This window comes from Pantherophis guttatus, chromosome 17 (genome assembly GCF_059756535.1).
Source record: "Pantherophis guttatus breed Tessera chromosome 17, ASM5975653v1, whole genome shotgun sequence".
Classification (NCBI taxonomy): Eukaryota; Metazoa; Chordata; class Lepidosauria; order Squamata; family Colubridae; genus Pantherophis; species Pantherophis guttatus.
Genome location: NC_142079.1, coordinates 16515872 through 16533634, shown reverse-complemented (window position 1 = coordinate 16533634; position 17763 = coordinate 16515872). Strand labels below are relative to the sequence as shown.

At 50.5% G+C, this 17763-nt stretch overlaps 1 protein-coding gene and 1 long non-coding RNA gene across 4 annotated transcripts in view; one reads left to right on the top strand and one right to left on the bottom strand.

The window, feature by feature from the left end:
- BCR (BCR activator of RhoGEF and GTPase) overlaps positions 1 to 17763 on the bottom strand; it is an 88759-nt gene that overhangs the window by 68705 nt on the left and 2291 nt on the right. The window contains exon 1 of one of the 3 annotated variants that reach the window (XM_060683645.2): positions 12476 to 12774. The exons of 1 other annotated variant lie outside the window; for it this stretch is intronic. In XM_060683645.2, the coding sequence (XP_060539628.2) occupies positions 12476 to 12536 (61 nt within the window). In that variant the 5' untranslated portion in view covers positions 12537 to 12774. Of the gene's footprint in view, positions 1 to 10197; positions 10413 to 12475; positions 12775 to 17763 lie in introns of those variants that run through there. One more of the 3 variants, XM_087880621.1, reaches the window with a different exon arrangement.
- Positions 7103 to 10193, top strand: LOC148111686 (uncharacterized). Its single transcript, XR_015730309.1, has 2 exons — positions 7103 to 7219; positions 8453 to 10193. It is a non-coding gene; the product is annotated as an uncharacterized LOC148111686 (long non-coding RNA).

Sequence of the window (17763 nt, the reverse complement as noted above, 5' to 3'; positions counted from 1 at the left end):
TCGAAACAGGGAAGGCGCCCCCAGTTCTTCCGTCCGCTGCAACCCAGGAGCCGGGCAGGATTACAGCCAGGCACCACTTGAGCCTCAATGGCCTCGCTTTGCATAGTACATGGAGACAGGATCCACGGACTTGCTTGCATCCCAACATGATGGATTAGCACAATGCAGGAGGCACGAGGATATATTTGCCGAATGGGAGGCATGGAATAAAACTTCTTCCCAAACTCCAAAACAGCTGCGGCCTTCAGGAGCACAAACCCCCCAAATACTTTGTAACACTTTCCATATTAAAAAAAGAAGGAAAATCAAGAGGCAGCTGCATGGAGCTCCAGAAGCTCGAAAGAGGAGGAAGACCTTCATGGAACAAGCTGTGCTTGATCCCCGCCCCCACATGCACACCCACACAATGCTCAACTCACACGCTGCCACTTCCTGAGCCGGCTTCTTTCCATCATGCTGGCATCGGCCGGAAAGCCATCCCGGCGTTTCTTGGGCTCCTGAGGGCAGGCGGGGAGGGGCAGGGGCAAAGATGGATCCACTCAGGAAGGAAGGATCTGGGTTTATGTGGCAGGCACTTGGTTTCTAAACTGGCAGATCCTTGACTGGTTTAAAAGATACTTGGCTACCTCCTCGTTCACCTCGGAGCACCCAGCGCAAGTAAGGATGCCGTCAGTGACCAGCTGGGAAAAATACGGAGCACCGCGGGTGCCAAAGGTCTAATTTTAGAGGAGGGTTTAGACATTTCCTAAAAGCCTTGCCAGCACAACATTTCAGAGCTGAGGGTGTTGTTTTTTTTTTAATGTAAGACATGCCTGAATCAGAGATGGTAATCTACCGCACTGCAAAATAAGGCTGAACATGGATTCCTCTGGAAACTGTTCTGGGTTTTAAGAGCTGTGCCTCTGAAGTATCCAGGCGGTCATCACCTGGGCCCTCCCACTGGTGCCCTTGGGTTGAGCAGACAGGATTTTAAGGCCTATTGTGGGTCTTTAAAGGCACTTTGCCCTGCCGAGATGTCTGACTTGGAGACAGAGAGCAGCCCCCTCCCCTCCTCGCTTCCCTCTGACCCAGAGTGGGCAACTACAACAACTTTACGACCTGTGGACTTCAACTCCCAAAATTCCTGAGCCAGCAAAGGAGAAATTCATACGCAACATTCTCCAAATATTGTTGGTCTTGAATGAGGAGCCCTCTTTATAAAAATTGTATGAAGTCTATTGGTATGCTGCAATAATAACACACCAAGGTGGAGTAGGAGGCTGGGCTGAGGCCACTGCGGTATCCAGGGGCCCTACTGCACACACCCCCACACAAACACAATCTGTGCTTTTCACTTGCTGATCTGCTTTTCCTCAACAGTGACTTGACAGAATTGGCACTTTGCAGTCCAGAGATAAAACAGAGCTGAGCTTCTCCATTAGCAGAAAAGATTTCCTGCCTCTGAACCTGGCAAATTTTGGCTATGCAACTTTAGCATTTCCTCACGTTTAGTTATCCTTCACTAAGAGTCTGGTGGTGTCAGGTAAACATGTAACATTGTATTATATTTCATATGAAGTTCATCTTTTGCACTTCAGCTAGAAGCCCCTCTGAACAGGTGGAAAAGGCAGAAAGTCCAGAAACAGAGCCTCTTCTCTGCCTCTGGCAAGGATCCGAAGGGAAAGAAGAAAGGGCCGCTATTCCCCAAAACAGGCCCAACCTGTTTGCTGGGTACAGGGGACATTTGCCTCTGGGTGCTCCGAGTGTGGCCAGGCTCTGGGCATACGGTATGCTCCACAAACAAGCCTTCTTCCCACACACTTCCCTCCGAGGCAGCACATTCCTTGTGCAATCCAGAGATTGCTGGAAGCGTTTGAGAAACCGGAATAACCATCATACTCCAGAGCAGAAAATACAGTAATCCTGGACTTACAAACAGATACTGTCTTGACCTCCTTGACTCTACTCTGAGGCTTGTTTTAAGGTTATACTGCAGCCTCTTTTGATCACGGCCGTTCAAAATGGAGAGCCATAATACCAAATTAGGTTGTTTCAAAATGTAATTAACTTTTTTTCAGACGGTTGCTACTGAACAAGCTGCATATTCATTAACACCAAAACTAAATTAGCAGTAACACACAACTGCAACCAGCCTGTCAACTGCACACCTTAGCGCACGCTCATACAATATCACACCAGTCATGAACATGTTAGCAGAAAAGAAAACCTGGCAGCCCCAAGGGGAAAATCAGCCCCAATAGCCACCCTCTCCAGTGAGCATCTACAAGAGGGGTGGGCAGTCTCCAGGGCCACCCAGCCCCCTGCCTCTCCTTCCTGACGTCCTTGACAGGCCAACCAGTGCCAGCATGCTTCCAGTCAAAACCAGCAGCCCCAGGTGACCCCGAGTGGGTGGCTGAGCTTTCCTTTGGCCGAAACCCAAATGAGACCCACTGATCTGATTCATTCCTTCATCTGTCTATATGATGACTGCCCTTCTCACACAATGCAACCTAAAACCAAAACCACCAAGCATGACCCCCCCCCTCCCAAGGCCAGTCTCCTTCACCCCTACGTCCTCTAAAGGCAGCTCATTAGCCATCCAGGCTCAGGGCCCAGGGACAAGGTGCCCTACGGAGGCCAGCAGGGTTAGGAAGTGCTGCAACCTTTAACACTGGGGTGTGCCTGGGAAGTTTAGGTCCAGAGAAAAGGTAAGCAGAGTATTAGGAGAAAGCCACGCTTGCATCACAAACGCTGCTGTGTTGGGTAGTAGCAGCTGACAATATGTTGGGCTAGCAAACCACAAATACACCGAATACCTTGCAAGCAATCTCAGTTATGACTTCCTCATGCTACTGGCGACATCGGGGCAGGGCAGGGGGGGGGGGAGAGGGCTAGCAAGGTGTGATCTTCTCAACAGTGGCCCCCACCCTGGCTGGGCAGTGCCCCTTCCAAAGAAACTCACTTGGCATCCACTTTGCCTTCCTTTAGGTACCACGAGTGTTTTCTTTTTATTCCGATGGTTTTTCAAAAGATTTGTGACTGTTGAGGCTTCCTTTTAAAAATCATTCTTCTTTCCTGGCATCACTAAATATAGTTAGCATTGTTTTATTGTAATGGGTGTGCGTTGGGGGGGGGGGGGTGCGTGCCACTGCTATGGATCTTCAATTAAGATCTTCAAATATAGGCAGTAAGTGCAGTGGGACTTGCAGACTGATTCTTTCAAACATCGGCACAGAAAACCACCCCAGCAATGTCAGAAACCTGCCAAGCTCTGCTCTGCTCCTCCTGCAGGATGTTTGCTGGAGAAGGATATTTCTAGCTGGATTATCTCTGAATCCAAAGGTTTATTGATTCCTTCCGAAGACCCAGCCAGAATTGGATATGGCATTTTGGGGAAAGCAGTCCAGCCCAACGGTGTCTCTGAAAGCTGGGGTGGGGGTGGGGGGCTCAATCTCATTTATTCCCTCTGCCAGCCGGTTTCCCCCGGGGGCCCTGGAGCAAGAGATAAGCCTCCCTTTCAGCAATGCAGTGCAGAGAGATAACAGTCATGGCTGCTCATTATTTATTCAAGGCTCTGCCGGCCACGCAAGGCTGGGCCTCTGCAGGAGAAAAAGGGCAGCGCCAGCCCCCTCCCCCCCTCCCCCAGCCCTGGTGGACCCACAAAGCTGTGCTGCCTTTTCTTCGTCTGGCTACTTCCTCAAGCAATCCCAAGGAAAAGCTTCAAAACAGGGCCGGGGGCAGCAGCAACTGACTCAGCCCCCTTTGTGGCACCTTAGCCCAGAAGTGGTCAGCACCTCAATCCCCCCACTCCAATTTGGAGGCAAGAGGGAATCATGGTCCTCTTTCAGGCACAAGCTTCACGTATTTCACACCAGATTGGGAAGACCTTACACGAGCACGACCTCTCCCTGTGGCTCATTAGAGCAGCTCCTCTATTCTCAGCCTTCTGTGCAAAGCCTGGGAAAAGGCAAGGTTGCTTTAAGAAATGTATTAAATTGAGGGTGATTTTTCAAGCAGATGCTGGAGGCTCATAAAAAACCTGAAAAACACCAGAGGATTTGTGATGCTTGTGGAAAGTCAAACTCTTCTGTGAACCTTTTGCAATATATGCAGATTTACACATTAATAGTCCGGCCACATCCCTGGCCGTGGCTTTAGCCCAGGATGTGCAGGGGATGCCAAGAGCGGAAGGTGCCTTTCAAAGCTTTGGACCAAGCACGGCTCCAAAGTTGCCAGAGGAGAGGAACAAATGACGCCGGCCACGATTCTGCCCCAAGAGTTTCAAGAGAAAGCTCCCTGCCGTCTCTGGATAACACCCAGGTATTCCTCCGCTGACGGGAAAAGCCTCAGGCCAAGTCCTTGCTTGTTTCTGCCCTTGGACAGAAAAGCCAGCTCACACCTTTAGAGCCCCAAATGATTTAGGAAAGGGAGCTGGGAATTCCCAAAAATCCCAGACGGTCCCCTGTCTCCCCCAGCCCTGCTGCTCTGGGGAGAATTCCCAGGTTTCTCCTTCGTCCCACCAAGTGCCACAGATTTGGGCAAGATCAAGGGAGCAAAAACAAGGCAAACTTCAGGAAGGAGTTTTTAATCCTAATCCAGAATAAATACTGCATCCGGACACTACAAGAGGAACTGCCAACTCCAAGTTAACAGCAGAGCCTGAGAGATCGGAAAGGTTCCCCCCCATCTGGGCTTGAGCTGCTGCTGCTGCTTATGGGTCTGGCTGCCAAAGGATTCAATTTCCAACACTTGGAGGTTTCCATCCACAACCCCTTCCCTTCTCTCACACCTTCCATCCAAAAGGTTGCAAAGCATCTTGGGAAGGATCCAGCCCTGAAACAAGGCAGCGTAATCAGAATACTGCACTTTCTGAGAATTTACTTCCAGAGGATGCCAAATCAGGGAGGAATTTGGTCAGAAGCGAATGTCCCATTCCTGGATCAAGGAGCTTTGCATATCCCTAATTTGGATTCACCAGCATACCTGAAGGACCCCCCCCCAGTGGTGAAATCCAAATTTTTTTACTACTGGTTCTGTGGGCGTGGCTTGGTGGGCGTGGCAGGGGAAGGATATTGCAAAATCTCCATTCCCACCCCACTCTGGGGCCATGCAGAGGTGGTATTTGCCAGTTCTCCGGACTGCTCAAAATTTCCACTACCGGTTCTCCAGAACCTGTCAGAACCTGCTGTATTTCACCCCTGCCCCCCACCAAAAAAGCTAATTTATATTTCATATGGCCACCTGTATCACCTCTTTTACAAGAAGAGTCTTCCACTCCTCTGCTTGCAACAAAATACCTTATGCCACCAGACTTGAAATTCTGGGCTTAGAAAACTTAGAACTACGCCGCCTTCGGTATGACCTAAGCGTAGCTCAAAAAATCATCTGCTACAATGTCCTACCTGTCAATGACTACTTCAGCTTCAACCACAACAATACACTAGCACACAATAGATACAAACTTAAAGTGAACTGCCCCAAACTCGATTGCAGAAAATACGACTTCAGCAACAGAGTGGTCAATGCCTGGAATGCACTACCTGACTCCCCAAACCCCCAAAATTTTAATCTAAGACTGTCTACCTCACCCACTGGTGAAATGTAAAATTTGTTACTACCAGTTCTGTGAGCATGGCTTGGTGGGAGGGTAATGTGATTGGGTGGACGTGGCCAACTTTTTTTTTTTTTTTTACTTTTAAAACCATTTTTTCTACAACCTCTTCGGCCGAAAAGGTTGTTTAAAAAATGCTTTTAAAAGTAAAAAAAAAAGCCTCTGATGATTGCATGGCTCAGCTGGGATCGTCAGAGGCTTTTAAGAGCATTTTTTCTACAACCTCTTTGGCTGAAGAGGTTGTAGAAAAATGTTTTTAAAAGAAAAAAAAGCCTCTGCCAATCAGGCAACTCAGCTGGGATCGTCAGAGGCTTTTAAAAGCATTTTTTCTACAACCTCTAGAACCAGTAGTAACAAATTTTACATTTCACCACTGTTTAAAAGCCTCTGACAATCCCAGCTGAGCCACACAATCATCAGAGGCTTTTTCTTTTTACTTTTAAAAGCATTTTTTTTGGCCGAAGACGTTGTAGAAAAAATGCTTTTAAAAATTAAAAAAAAAGCCTCTGATGATTGCGCGACTCAGCTGGGCATGGGGGGGGGAGGGATGTTTGCTACCGGTTCTCCGAACCACCCGCCATCACTACCGGATCGGGCGATCTGGTCCGAACCGGGAGCATTTCACCCCTGACCTCACCCCATTCCTAAGAGGTCTGTAAGGGGCGTGCATAAGAGCACCAGTGTGTCTTCCGTCCCTGTCCTAATGTTTCCTCTATTTGTATCTATTTTATGTATCCAATCCATGTTTATACTTATTGCCTAATACATTCTTGACAAATAAATAAAATAAAAATAAAAAAATAAAAATACGTGACTCTGGATGGCTAATAATGAAGACCAAAAAATGAAGTAAAGTCTCAACAGATCATTCAAAACATAGATAGCAAAAGTAGCAGCTGAGACGCTCACAAAACTCTCCAAGAAGCCACGATACGGGCTGAGCCACACTATCGGGGTTCCAGATTGGATGGCAAAGCCATTTTACTGGCTAGGTCCAAAAGGCCAAGCAGGGTCATGGCAAGGCTGATCTTGGGAGACCCGACATTGCAGGGGCCACCACAGAAAAGTCCCTCCTTCTGGGCCCTGCCAGATGGCCTCTCTCGTGGTAGATCCAGAGCAGCCTGTTCCTATCAGGTCTAATGGGACAGGCAGACGCCCCCGGGGAGAGACATAGTCACCAGGCCCCGCACCGTGAAGGGCTTAAAGGTAACCACCAGCACCTTGAATTGCACTTGGACGCACACCAATGGACAAGGCAGTTCATGGAGCACACACGCGGAGTGTGCCCCTCTGCATTTTGTACCAGCTGCAGCTTCCAAATGTTCTTCAAGGGCAGCCCCACCCAGTTGCCTTGCAGTAATCCAATGCTGGGCCATTAGGGCAAGGGTGGGACCTTTTCCCTCCTGTGCTCCAAGCTTGAAATGCTCCTCCCTGGTGAGCAGCCTCACCACACCCTCTTTAACCAGCCTTCCGCCATGCTATTAAAGCCACGGTTCTCAGCAGCCTCCCGTCATTCCAGGGAGGCAGCCAGAAAAGCAAGAACATGACAGCTGATTTCACAAAATGGAAGCTGAAGATCGGCTGCAGCCTCAGAGGAAAATCCCACAGAACCCCGTTGCTCCAGAGCTTGTGAGTGAAACCCATGAAGGCATCTGGGACCTCTGGCTTGTAGCCTCCAGGGGTTGAGCTGGGAGGACCTTTCTCGCCCCCCCTTCTGTTGGAAAAGTTAAGGTCTGACCATCCCTTTGCACCCTTCCAAGAGGGAGGCAGAAGCGGAGTCCGGGTCAGAAGCTTGCTTCCTCGGGGATCTTAGGAGCTCATGGCCAGATGTCCCTGAAACCACTGGAAAGGCTGTTGGGAAGTTGCAGGAGACATGGCTCTCGTAATGCCAAAGTCATCCTTGGTCCAGAAGCAAGATGCTTGGAGGTCATCTCACCATGCCTGGTGCTGTTGGGTTTCCAAGCCGCAGACCTCCTGAAAGAGCTGGCTGAAGCTTGCCTGAATGAGCAAGGATCTGTCTGGATGGCAATTTTCTACTGCCTGAAAGTTAGAAAGATGCTCAGTTCCTACTGCACGCAGCTTTATGGCAGGAGCTCAGGTGGCTTTTTCCTTTTCTGCATAGATCAGGGGCCTCTTGTTAAGAACTCCCAGAATTCCTCAGCCAGTCCACCAGTCTTAAAGTTGCCAAGTTTGCAGAGCCCTGGTAGAGACGGTGCTCCATTGGGGGTGGGGGAAGGATCTCCCTCTGGCAAAACACTCCAGGCCAACATCGTGTCCTCCCACCAAAGCAGTGGCTCTGCCTTCAGGGCAAAGGAAGAACCTGGTTTGGCCTTCCTTCAAGAGCTGAGTATGGCACGTGGTTTTAGGGACTGGTATGGCTGCCTTTGTGCTGGAAGAACTCAGCAAATGGAGGGAGAACAGTGCTCAGTTCTGGCCTTGGAGGGCAGCTGGCTGATGAGTTGACCGGCTGCTACCCAGGCCTGTGGTGGGAAGATGTTAAGACAGCAGCCTCACTTCCTCCCGGACATGGGGACATGCTGCCCGACTGCCCCAAAATTAGAGAGAAGGAAAAGAGAGAAAAAGGAAGTTGCTAGGAGGGAGGTTGGAAATAGAGTCACACCAGTTGTGGGATAGTTGTGGGTCCCTGGTTGGAGAGGGAGAAGAGGCTGTGGGTGGCTTCCCTGGAGGAAGGGAAGGAAATCCCAAAGAGACACATCTTCACCCAAGATGGCAAGGAGGGAGTTGACCAAGCCCTGGGATCTGGGGCAAAACTGAGAGGCTCTTCTTCACTGTGGGGGGAGGGCATTGGCTGACTCAAGCCCCACCAAGCGGTCTCTCTGTTCCTCCCTCCCTCCCTCTCAGGTATTTCTCACACTGAACCTTCGCATGGAAGATGGAGCTGCGCTTGTGTCTCTGTGTGGAAGAGACAAACCAATGTCCACTGCAGATGCTCAGGCACATTTGACCAAATGCTGCTTTTCCCTGAGAAAAAGCTCTGCTTTGTCCTAAATCGTGTGTGCTGCGTTTCAGACAATCTTTGGGTCCCAGAAATTGCCAAAAGAACACAAATTGCAGGTCCTGGAGATGCAAACGATGCCTCCTCCTCCTCCTTTTGGTCACACCTCTCCTCCTTTCTATGAAACAGCATTCAGTCCCCCAGCCCCAGTGGTGAAATCTAAAAATTGTTGCTACCGGTTCTGTGGGCGTGGCTTGGTGGTCATGTGACTGGGTGGGTGTGGCCAACTTGACATCACGTACGTCACCCACTGTTAGAGCCAAGAGCTGCACATTTTGAAGCACATTCTGCCCTTCTGAAGCCCCCAATGCTTTGAGTTTCCCTCTGCCATGTGGCATGACTGCCCAAGCGAATCTCGGAGCTTTCTCTTGCCCTACTCTCCATCCCGAAGGGCCACACATCCCCCCCTCTGCTAATCCTCCATACAAACTGTCCGCCCCGTTTCTGCAAAGGCAGAGACCCCCGCCCCCCTTGCAGGGCAATCCAAAGAGGAAAGGGGGATGCTGCAGAAAAGGCCGCCTTCCACCTATGCCAGCACCGTGGGGTTTGGGGCTCTAAAGCAGCCCACTGGATTCCCACCCAGCCACCTGCCTGCTCTCTTTGACCGCTGGCGCCACTCCAGGAACTTGGCCTGCGGAGTCCGGCATTCAGGGGGAAGGAGGCTTAGCTGCACCGCTGCTTGACGGCGGCGAAGAAGCAGAGTGAGAGGGGCGGAAACCCCCCACGCAGAGAGAGGGCCAAGCCCGGCCACGTCACCGCAGATCCCGCAGTGCTTTCCCTTTGGCCTGGGCGGCGGCGCTTACCCAGCCAGGCCAGTGCGGGTAGCCCTTCATCTTGGCACTCCCTTGCCTGCCGCTGCTGTTCTCGCTGCCCTCCCTCCCTGCCTGGCTGCAGACATCTGCCTTCCCGAAGTAACCTCCTGAAGCAACCCGGCCACTGTTCACTTTTGTTTCACAGTGGGAGAAGGAAGAAAGCAAAAGGCAGAAGCACGGTGGTCCTTGGTGGAGATGCAGCCGCTGCTCCGGGGCTGAGAGGGGCATCGCCGCCGCAGTGATGCTCTGGGAGGGCAGGCGGATGTCCCAGCCCTGGGGCAGCGCAGCGGCAGCATCTCCACCAAGGGCTGTCCGCCCACCCACTGGCCGGGCCAGGCTGGACGCCAACCTCGGAAGGCAAGCGGGTGTGTGGGATTACCCGGAAGGCTGCGTGGAAGGCAGGGAAGCATGGAAGGACTGCAGGCCGTGGACATGTTTGGGGGCATGGCCAGCCAGCGACTGCTACCGGTTCGGCGAACCAGCCCCAAAATCTGCTACCAGTTCACTCAAACCGGTTCGAACCGGTAGCATTTCACCCCTGCCCAGCCCCATCAAAACGGACTCCTCCAGTAGGCCTCGGGGTCAGGGTGTGGAACTGTGGATCCCTCCAGCACTAGAACTGCTTGTGATTGAAGTAATTGGTTTTTTTTAAAAAAAATTCATTACTGTATGTGGACCGTTTTAACCTAATTTACGAAAGTCAGATACATTATGCTGCTTTAAGTCCAGGCAACTGAGCAGTCTATTAGCCAGTCAGTAAATACACCATCCAAACTCACCAGGTGGTTCTTGTCCTTTGTTCACTTAATGAGCTGAGCTCTGCAATGTCGCCAAGATTCAGTATGGATGTTTATGATTCTTTCTCCTGAAGAACCCAACCGTCCCATCAATGAAAGCCTTCTTAAGCTGACCAGAGGCTCTGAGCCCTGAGAGAAGAGCAAAGAGCCCAACAGACCTCGAGTTTCATTGGCTGGTGAAAGTCCTGGTGGCCCACCTAGAGAACGGGGGGAAATAATCCCAGGATTTGATGTGAACGTTCTCAGTGTCGTTCAATGCAGCATCAAGGAGGAGGAAAAGGAAGTTGGAAGACATGTAACAAACCATGTTTGGAGCCTCCTCTCTAACCACAATGGGAGAGAGTCTTCCCTCACCTCAGGACTGTCTCCTGCCTGGTTGGGAGCAGTGGTGAAATCCAAATTTTTTTACTACCGATTCTGTGGGCGTGGCTTGGTGGGTGTGGTGTGACTTGGTGGGCATGGCTTGGTGGGTGTGGCAGGGGAAGGATACTGCAAAATCTCCATTCCCACCCCACTCCAAGGGAAGGATACTGCAAAATCCCCATTCCCTCTCCACTCTGGGGCCAGCCAAAGATGGTATTTGCCCATTCTCCAAACTACTCAAAATTTCCACTACTGGTTCTCCAGAACCTGCCAGAACCTGCTGGATTTCACACCCCTGGTTGGGAGGCTGCTGAGTTGGCTGTTCTTGCAATTGGGGCCAATTGTCAAGGTAGTACAAAGAAACATAAGTGAAGTGGGACTACCAATTGGGTCTTCCAACTGGAACTATTATGACTGAATGTATTATAGCTTATGCTGTTATGTGGCAATTTAGCCTGGGCACCAAGAGGGAAGCAGGAGCCCCTAGGGCTTTCTGGCAAGGAGCTCAGAGGCGCAGCCCAAGGAATGTGGGATAAACAGCATCACCACCAACCCGTACTCAACAAGTAGTCCTTAATGGAACCACATCTACATGGCGGGAAGCAAGCAGTGGGTATCCCAAGATCCATCTTAAGCCCAGGACTCTTCAGTATCTTATAAATAATTTAGATGAGGGAATAGAAGGGGAACTCATCAAATTTGCAGAGGAGAACAAGCTGGCAGAAATAGCCAACACCCCAGAAAATCCAAGGCTCAAAATCCAGATGGATCTCAACAGACTGGAACTCTGGGCCCTGTCTAACAAAATGAAATTTAATGGTGAGAAAAGTAAGGTTCTACATTTATGCAAGAAAAAACAAATGACTAGATACAAAACAGGGGGTACCTGGCTCAATAACTGCGAGAGGGATCTTGGCGTCCCAGTGGACATGAGCCACCACTGTGTTGCTGCTGCCAAAACAGCCAAACCCAGTCCTGGGCTGCATTAACAGAGGGATAGAATCAAGATCATATGAAGTGTTAATACCACTTTATAAGGCCTTTGAAAGAACACACTTGGAATCCTGTGTCCAGTTTTGATCCCCACAATATAAAAAAGATATTGAGACTCTGGAAAGAATGCAGAGAAGAGCAACAAAGATGAATAGGGGCTGGGGACTAAAACATAGGAAGAATGGTTGCAGGCACTGGGTCTGTCTAGTCTGGTGAAAAGAAAGAAATAGGGGCGATATGACAGCATTCTTCCAAAATTTGAGGGGCTGCCACAAAAAAGAGGGGGCCAACTTAATTTTGCAAGGCATCAGAAGGCAAGAAACAATGGTTGGAAACTAATCAAGGAGAGAAGCAACCTGGAATTAAGGAGAAACTTCCTGATAGTGAGAACAATTAACCAGTGGAACAGCTTGCCTCTAGAAGTTGTCAATGTCCCAATGTCCCATCACTGGGACATCAATGTCCCTGGACAGCTCTTTGTCTGAAATATTATAGGGTTTCCTTCCTGACTGGGGGTTGGACTAGAAGACCTCCAAGGTCCCTTCCAACTCTGTTATTATGAATGTGTGGAGGCCAAAAAAAGCTTTCTTGAATGCTTTCCCGTCTCAGCAGCCATCTACAGGCGGGGGAGGAAGCTTCCTCTCAAGAGCATTCTGTTCAGCAACGAAGCCCTTTTGCAGTTGGAAATCAAACGCGTATCCATCGATTTAAACAAGAGCAACAAAGCTGAAATGCGGCTGCATCCTAGCAGGCTTCCAATTAAATATCTGGTTTGTGGCACACGGTGTGCTCTGGATACAGAGCAGGCCTCATTCTCAGCAAAAACGCTCAGCCCGGCGGTTTACAGGCCCACCCATGCAGACATGGGGGGGGGTTTCAAAGAAAAAATAGGTTAGATGCCCACCTCTTACTTCAGCCAGGCCACACCTTTCCCAGGGGAGGAAGATGAGGGGCAAATCCGGCATCTGGGGGCGATCTGGCTTTGGCCACTGCCCCCGGGGCCCTTCTCTCCAGCCACTGCTTGGTTTGCCACCTAAGCCACAGCTCTGGGCGCCAAGGTTGAAAGTCTGCTTCACTGAAGGACAATGTGCTAAACGTTTCTGGCGTCACCTTAAGGGCAAAGGAAGGCCGAACTCCCAAGGCCCAAAGGCAGGGCAGGCAGCTTAGCTACGCTGCAACTGCTTTACAAACACACCCATGTGTGAGAAAGGAATGCCAAATGAGAGGCCAACTTGGCTGGAAATGGCTGGGGGTGAGGTGGGGGGGGGAGTCTGCATTTCACCAGGAAGTGAGAACTGGTTTGGTCTCTTGAGAAACAGCCAGGAAAGGAGAGGAACCAGAGCCCAACCCCCTCTCCCTTCAGCCCTGCCTTAGTCTGGCCAAGACCCAAAAGATTCACAATGGTGGCCAGAACATCAATGGTGCCATTCATGCTTCACCTTCACTTCTGGCTCTCAAAGGCCGGATCTCCCCTTGGGAAGGACTGAAAGCATCACGGAGTGGAGCAGAGAGGGAGGCTTCGCATCTGGCTGGTCTCTCAACCAGGTCAAGGAGGCACCACAAATATAATTACAATGCCTCGGATGGGTGATTTGTCTTGTTTTTAGTATTTCAAATGACTACTTTCCTCCCTCCCTCCTGCCTTCAAGTCAGTGTTGATTCCAGCACTGTTTGGCAAGACTTCAGAACTAGTTTGCCTCCCTCCTAGGCTGAGAGGGAGGGATTCGCCCAAACGGGCTTTGTGTCTAAGACGGAACTAGAATTCACAATCTCCTGACGCCTTAACCACTAGGACAAACCTCAACTTACAGGACAGCCCAGACTGTCAGTGAGAAAGCAAAAGATTCCTGCTTCTTCTCTGTCCCCCCCACCCTGCTTTAGCATCACCCACTCCCCATCTTCAAAAGGAGCCCCCTTCACAGCCCTCGACTCTTCCTCTCCTGCCTAAGCCCCCTGAAGCATGGGCTTTGGTGCTCTGGGGACAAAATACATCCCATCTTCTCATTCGATCCGGAGCTGACAAGGCTGGTGTTGGGATGCTAAAGCAGCCCAGACTGTCCAGAGGTGGTCAGCTGGATTTCAAATGGAGTCCCTGTCACCTCAAGACAAGGCCTCCCGACCCCCCCCCCAGCCAAGTTGAAGTAGCTGGAATGGCCATTTTAAGTGATGCGATGTATTCAATTATTCATAGTCAATTAATGTTATATTGGAAAACTCCCCGACATAATTAAATATCTTAGTCTTTTATTTTTATTTTATTCTTTCTTCTTGTTCCCCTTTACCCTTATCTCTAGATTTTCTTTAAAGTAGCTCATAAAAGCATTTGTCTAGGGGGTTAAGGTACCAGGTGAGTTCAGGAGATGGTGAGTTCTAGTCCTGCCTTAGGCATGAAAGCACCTGGGTAACTGTGGGCCCATCACGAGGAGGCTGTGACTTCTAGTCCTGCCTTCGGCATGAAAGCAGGCTGGGTGTTTTGGGGCCAATTAGTCTCTCTCAGCCAACCCCACCTCACAGGGATGTTGTTGTGGGAAAAACAGGAGGAGGAGGGAGATACCTTTGCTGCCTTGAGTTAATTATAACAATAATAATGCCAGGATATAAATAAACAAAATAACAATAAATCAATCCATGGCAAAAGGGTATCAAGAAAACAAGTCTCAGCACTCCAGATTGACCCCAGATCTGTTTCCCATACCTCATGAGCAAGGCTGACGAATCCACCAAGACAGATAATTACGATCAGAGCCTGCCAAAGTCTTGGGGTCACCTCCACCACGAGCAATATGGAGAGATGCATCAAAACAGGCTGGTGACGCCTCCCAGCCCTGCAAAACACTCACCCAGCAAGCGCCTCCCAGCCCTTTGATCAGCCAACCCAGCCGAAAAACTTCCACCTGCTGCCAGGTGTTGCGAAAGAGGGAAAGGCTGACTCACTGGAAGAGGATTGCAGGGACTGAATCACTGCAGCCAGAAAGTTGGCAGTTTCCTATTTTTTAATGTGATTATTGACATTCCCTCAAAAGATTACAGGTAGTCCTCAACTTACAACCATTTATTTAGTGACTGTTCGAAGTTACAACGGCACAGGGAAAAAGTGACTTATGACCCTTTTTTCACCCTTACGATCATTGCAACATCACCACGGTCACTTGAGCAAATGTGGATGCTTGGTTGCAGAGTCCCGGGATCACATGATCCCCTTTTGCAACCTTCTGACAAGCGAAGTCAGTGGGGAAGCCAGATCCACTTAACAACCATGTTACTCACTTAAGAACTGTGGCAAGGAAAGTCATAAAAAAAGAGCAAAACTCACTTAACAAACGTCTTGCTTAGGAACAGAAATTTTGGGCTCCATTGTGATCGTAAGTTGAGGATTACTTGCTCACAAAAGGTTAACTAAAAACAGTGTTTCTAAACTTGGTCACTTGAAGATGTGAGGACTTCAACTCCCAGAATTCCCCAGCCAAGAAAGTTGAAGTCCACGCACACCTGGAAGTAGCAAAGGTTGAAAAGCACAGATCTAAAGTGGCATCCAAAATAATTCTTGCCTTGCTGGGCATTGCTCTATGTAAATCAGCAGAAAGGCCTGACCTGTGAGGCCAAGTCCTAGAACTGCTGACTCCCTGTCAAAATTGGGGTCTCAGCAGGATGGAAAGCGAGGTCAGGGCACCCAGAAGCCACATTTTAAAACCACCTCCACAGCCGCACCTGCTTCCTCCCTAGCCTAGGAAGTCCTTACAATGTCAACAACAGGAGTCCAGGTAAATTCCTTTTATAATATATTCATGCAGGCTGATGTCCTGCTCCTCCTGAGCAAATGGCCCAGTTGCAACCTGTTTTCTTCCTGTTTGCAGAGCAGGCAAAGTGAAGCATCTGTCTAAAAGGCAAGCCACATACCTGAGGCCCCAGTGGGACACAGAGGCCTCCATCTTTGGGGAACGTAAGGGAGGAAACAGAGGTTCCCTCTCCATAGAGATGCCTAGAGAGGTTGTTGCTCAGCCCCACTCCTGTGATTTCACTGAGGTACCCCCCATAATTCTCATCAGGGACCAAGGAAGCTGTTGGCGGGAGAGACGGTCCTGTAAGTAGCTGGGAGACCTACAGGCAGGGTTTCAATGGCACAACCAGGAGTTCAGATTATACCCCAAATCCTGTTGGTCACCAGCGCAGCGATGGCAGCCTAAGTGTCCAAGCAACAGCCAGGCCACTGCAGGATAGATGCATAAATAAAACAAAGTGACAGAGCCAAGCAAGCCTGCACTTGTCCAAAATGGTTTCTGGTCTTATTTGTTCAGCTGGAGCACTTTTGATTTGCCATCTGTTTCGAACGATGCCCAAATTGGCAGAGCTTTCTAGTCTAGGTGGGTAACTGGCTAAGGAGACGGAAACCGACTGTGGCTCCACAGAACAGAGACAAAGCCACAGTGCCACTCGCCTCCAAATGGAGGGGGGGGAGGGGGCTCCTGTCACTTGAGATCTATCAGACTCCAGGTGACTCCCTGAGATAGCGCACCTGCACATCCCCTCGTGATGAATCTGCACAGGCGGCACCTGACCTCTGTCATCAGAACAATTGGAAAGCGCCACCTGCATAAAAGCTGCAGTCCATTTCATGGGCTCCTCCTTGGACAGAAAGGACCTCCTCTTGCAATAAGGAATGATGTCCAAGACCTCTGCAGATGACTGAGCGTTTTTCCGTGAGTTACTCCAGATCAGCTCTTCCTTGCAAGGGCAGCAGGAGCCTGGCATGTCCCGAGCTCCTCTCTCTCTGCCCACCACACAGGGTCCCCAGCCACCTGAAGGCATCCCTGGGAGGATGACCACCCCCCAGCCTGGACCAGCCCCCCCTCCCCTTATGCCCACAGAACTAAGGAACAGCACGCCTCCACAGATCTCCAGCCAGAAAAGAGGCAGACCTGGGGGGGGGAACTTCTCAGGGTAGCCCACAAAGGAGCTGTTGCCAAGCCAAACAAAGCTCACAACGCAAACCCACCTAATGGAGCAGAGAGAGAGAGAGAGAGAAGATAGTCAGATGATAGAGTAGATAGACAGACAGACAGACAGACAGACAGACAGATAGATAGATATGGATGGATGGATGGATGGACAGAGAGAGAGAAAGATACAGATGATAGATAGGTAGGGAGAGAGAGAGAGAGAAAGATAGATAGATGATAGATTAGATGGGGAGGGAGGGAGGGAGGGAGGGAGGGAGGGAGGGAGAGACTGATTGATTTGCTGGGGTGGATGGAGAAAATGAGCCACCCTCCAAAACAGTTCTGGTTTCACACAGACAAAAAGCATCCCTGGGCTCCTGGGGACCTCATCCAATACAGAAGGTGCCAACCTCCGTGGGCACTTTGGGGTTTCCAAAGGCAGCTCCCTCTTAAGTATCAACTCCGAAAGACGGGCGAGGATCATGCTGCGGCAGAGACTAAGGGGGGACTTATTTCTCCTTATGGTTTGCCCCCCCCCATGCATTCCATCCAAAAGCTCCACTTTCAGGAGCCAACCTGGTTCTGAAGAGCTGAGAGATACAAATATTCCCCTTGCTATGGTCTCCCCCCTCCCAGCCCCCCAGCCAAGGCCTGAAAGCCAGGATCTAATGGCTGCTATTAGATGTGCAGAACCTGCAGGGCTGAAGACTCTTGCCAGGCAATCAATACTGGCAGAAAAACAGCGACAAGTTATGCCATTATAATCCAAAATTCCCAGGGCGACCACAATAACACTCCTTCTACTTTATTAATTCCTTCCTGGAGTCCTGCCTCTTGCCCCCCCAACCCTCAAGCCCCGCCCCCAGTCCCGCCCCCACTCTCTGGAGCAGCAGGGCTGGGGACCACCATCTGCTCCGCCTCCCAGCAGCTGGTAGAGACAGAAGTGATGCTCAGAAGTGGGACCCCGTTCCAGGACCCTTCCTGCCCCTGGGACCCATTGCAGCTTCCCGTTCCCTCCTCCAGGCCTGCCCTTCAACCACTGACCACCAAGTTTCCCCACACGGGCCTGCAGTTGGGCTCCGTCCAGCCCAGCCACTTCGCTTCCACATACAATGGGCTCTGCCTGTTTCTTCCAAGCCATTCTGATGGGTCGCTGGCAGACAGGAGACCCCCCCAGCAAAGGCAGCCCATTTTCTTCCATAAAGGGAGGAAGGACCTCCAGGCAGGCCCCTCTGGGCTGCAGGCCACGGGGTGG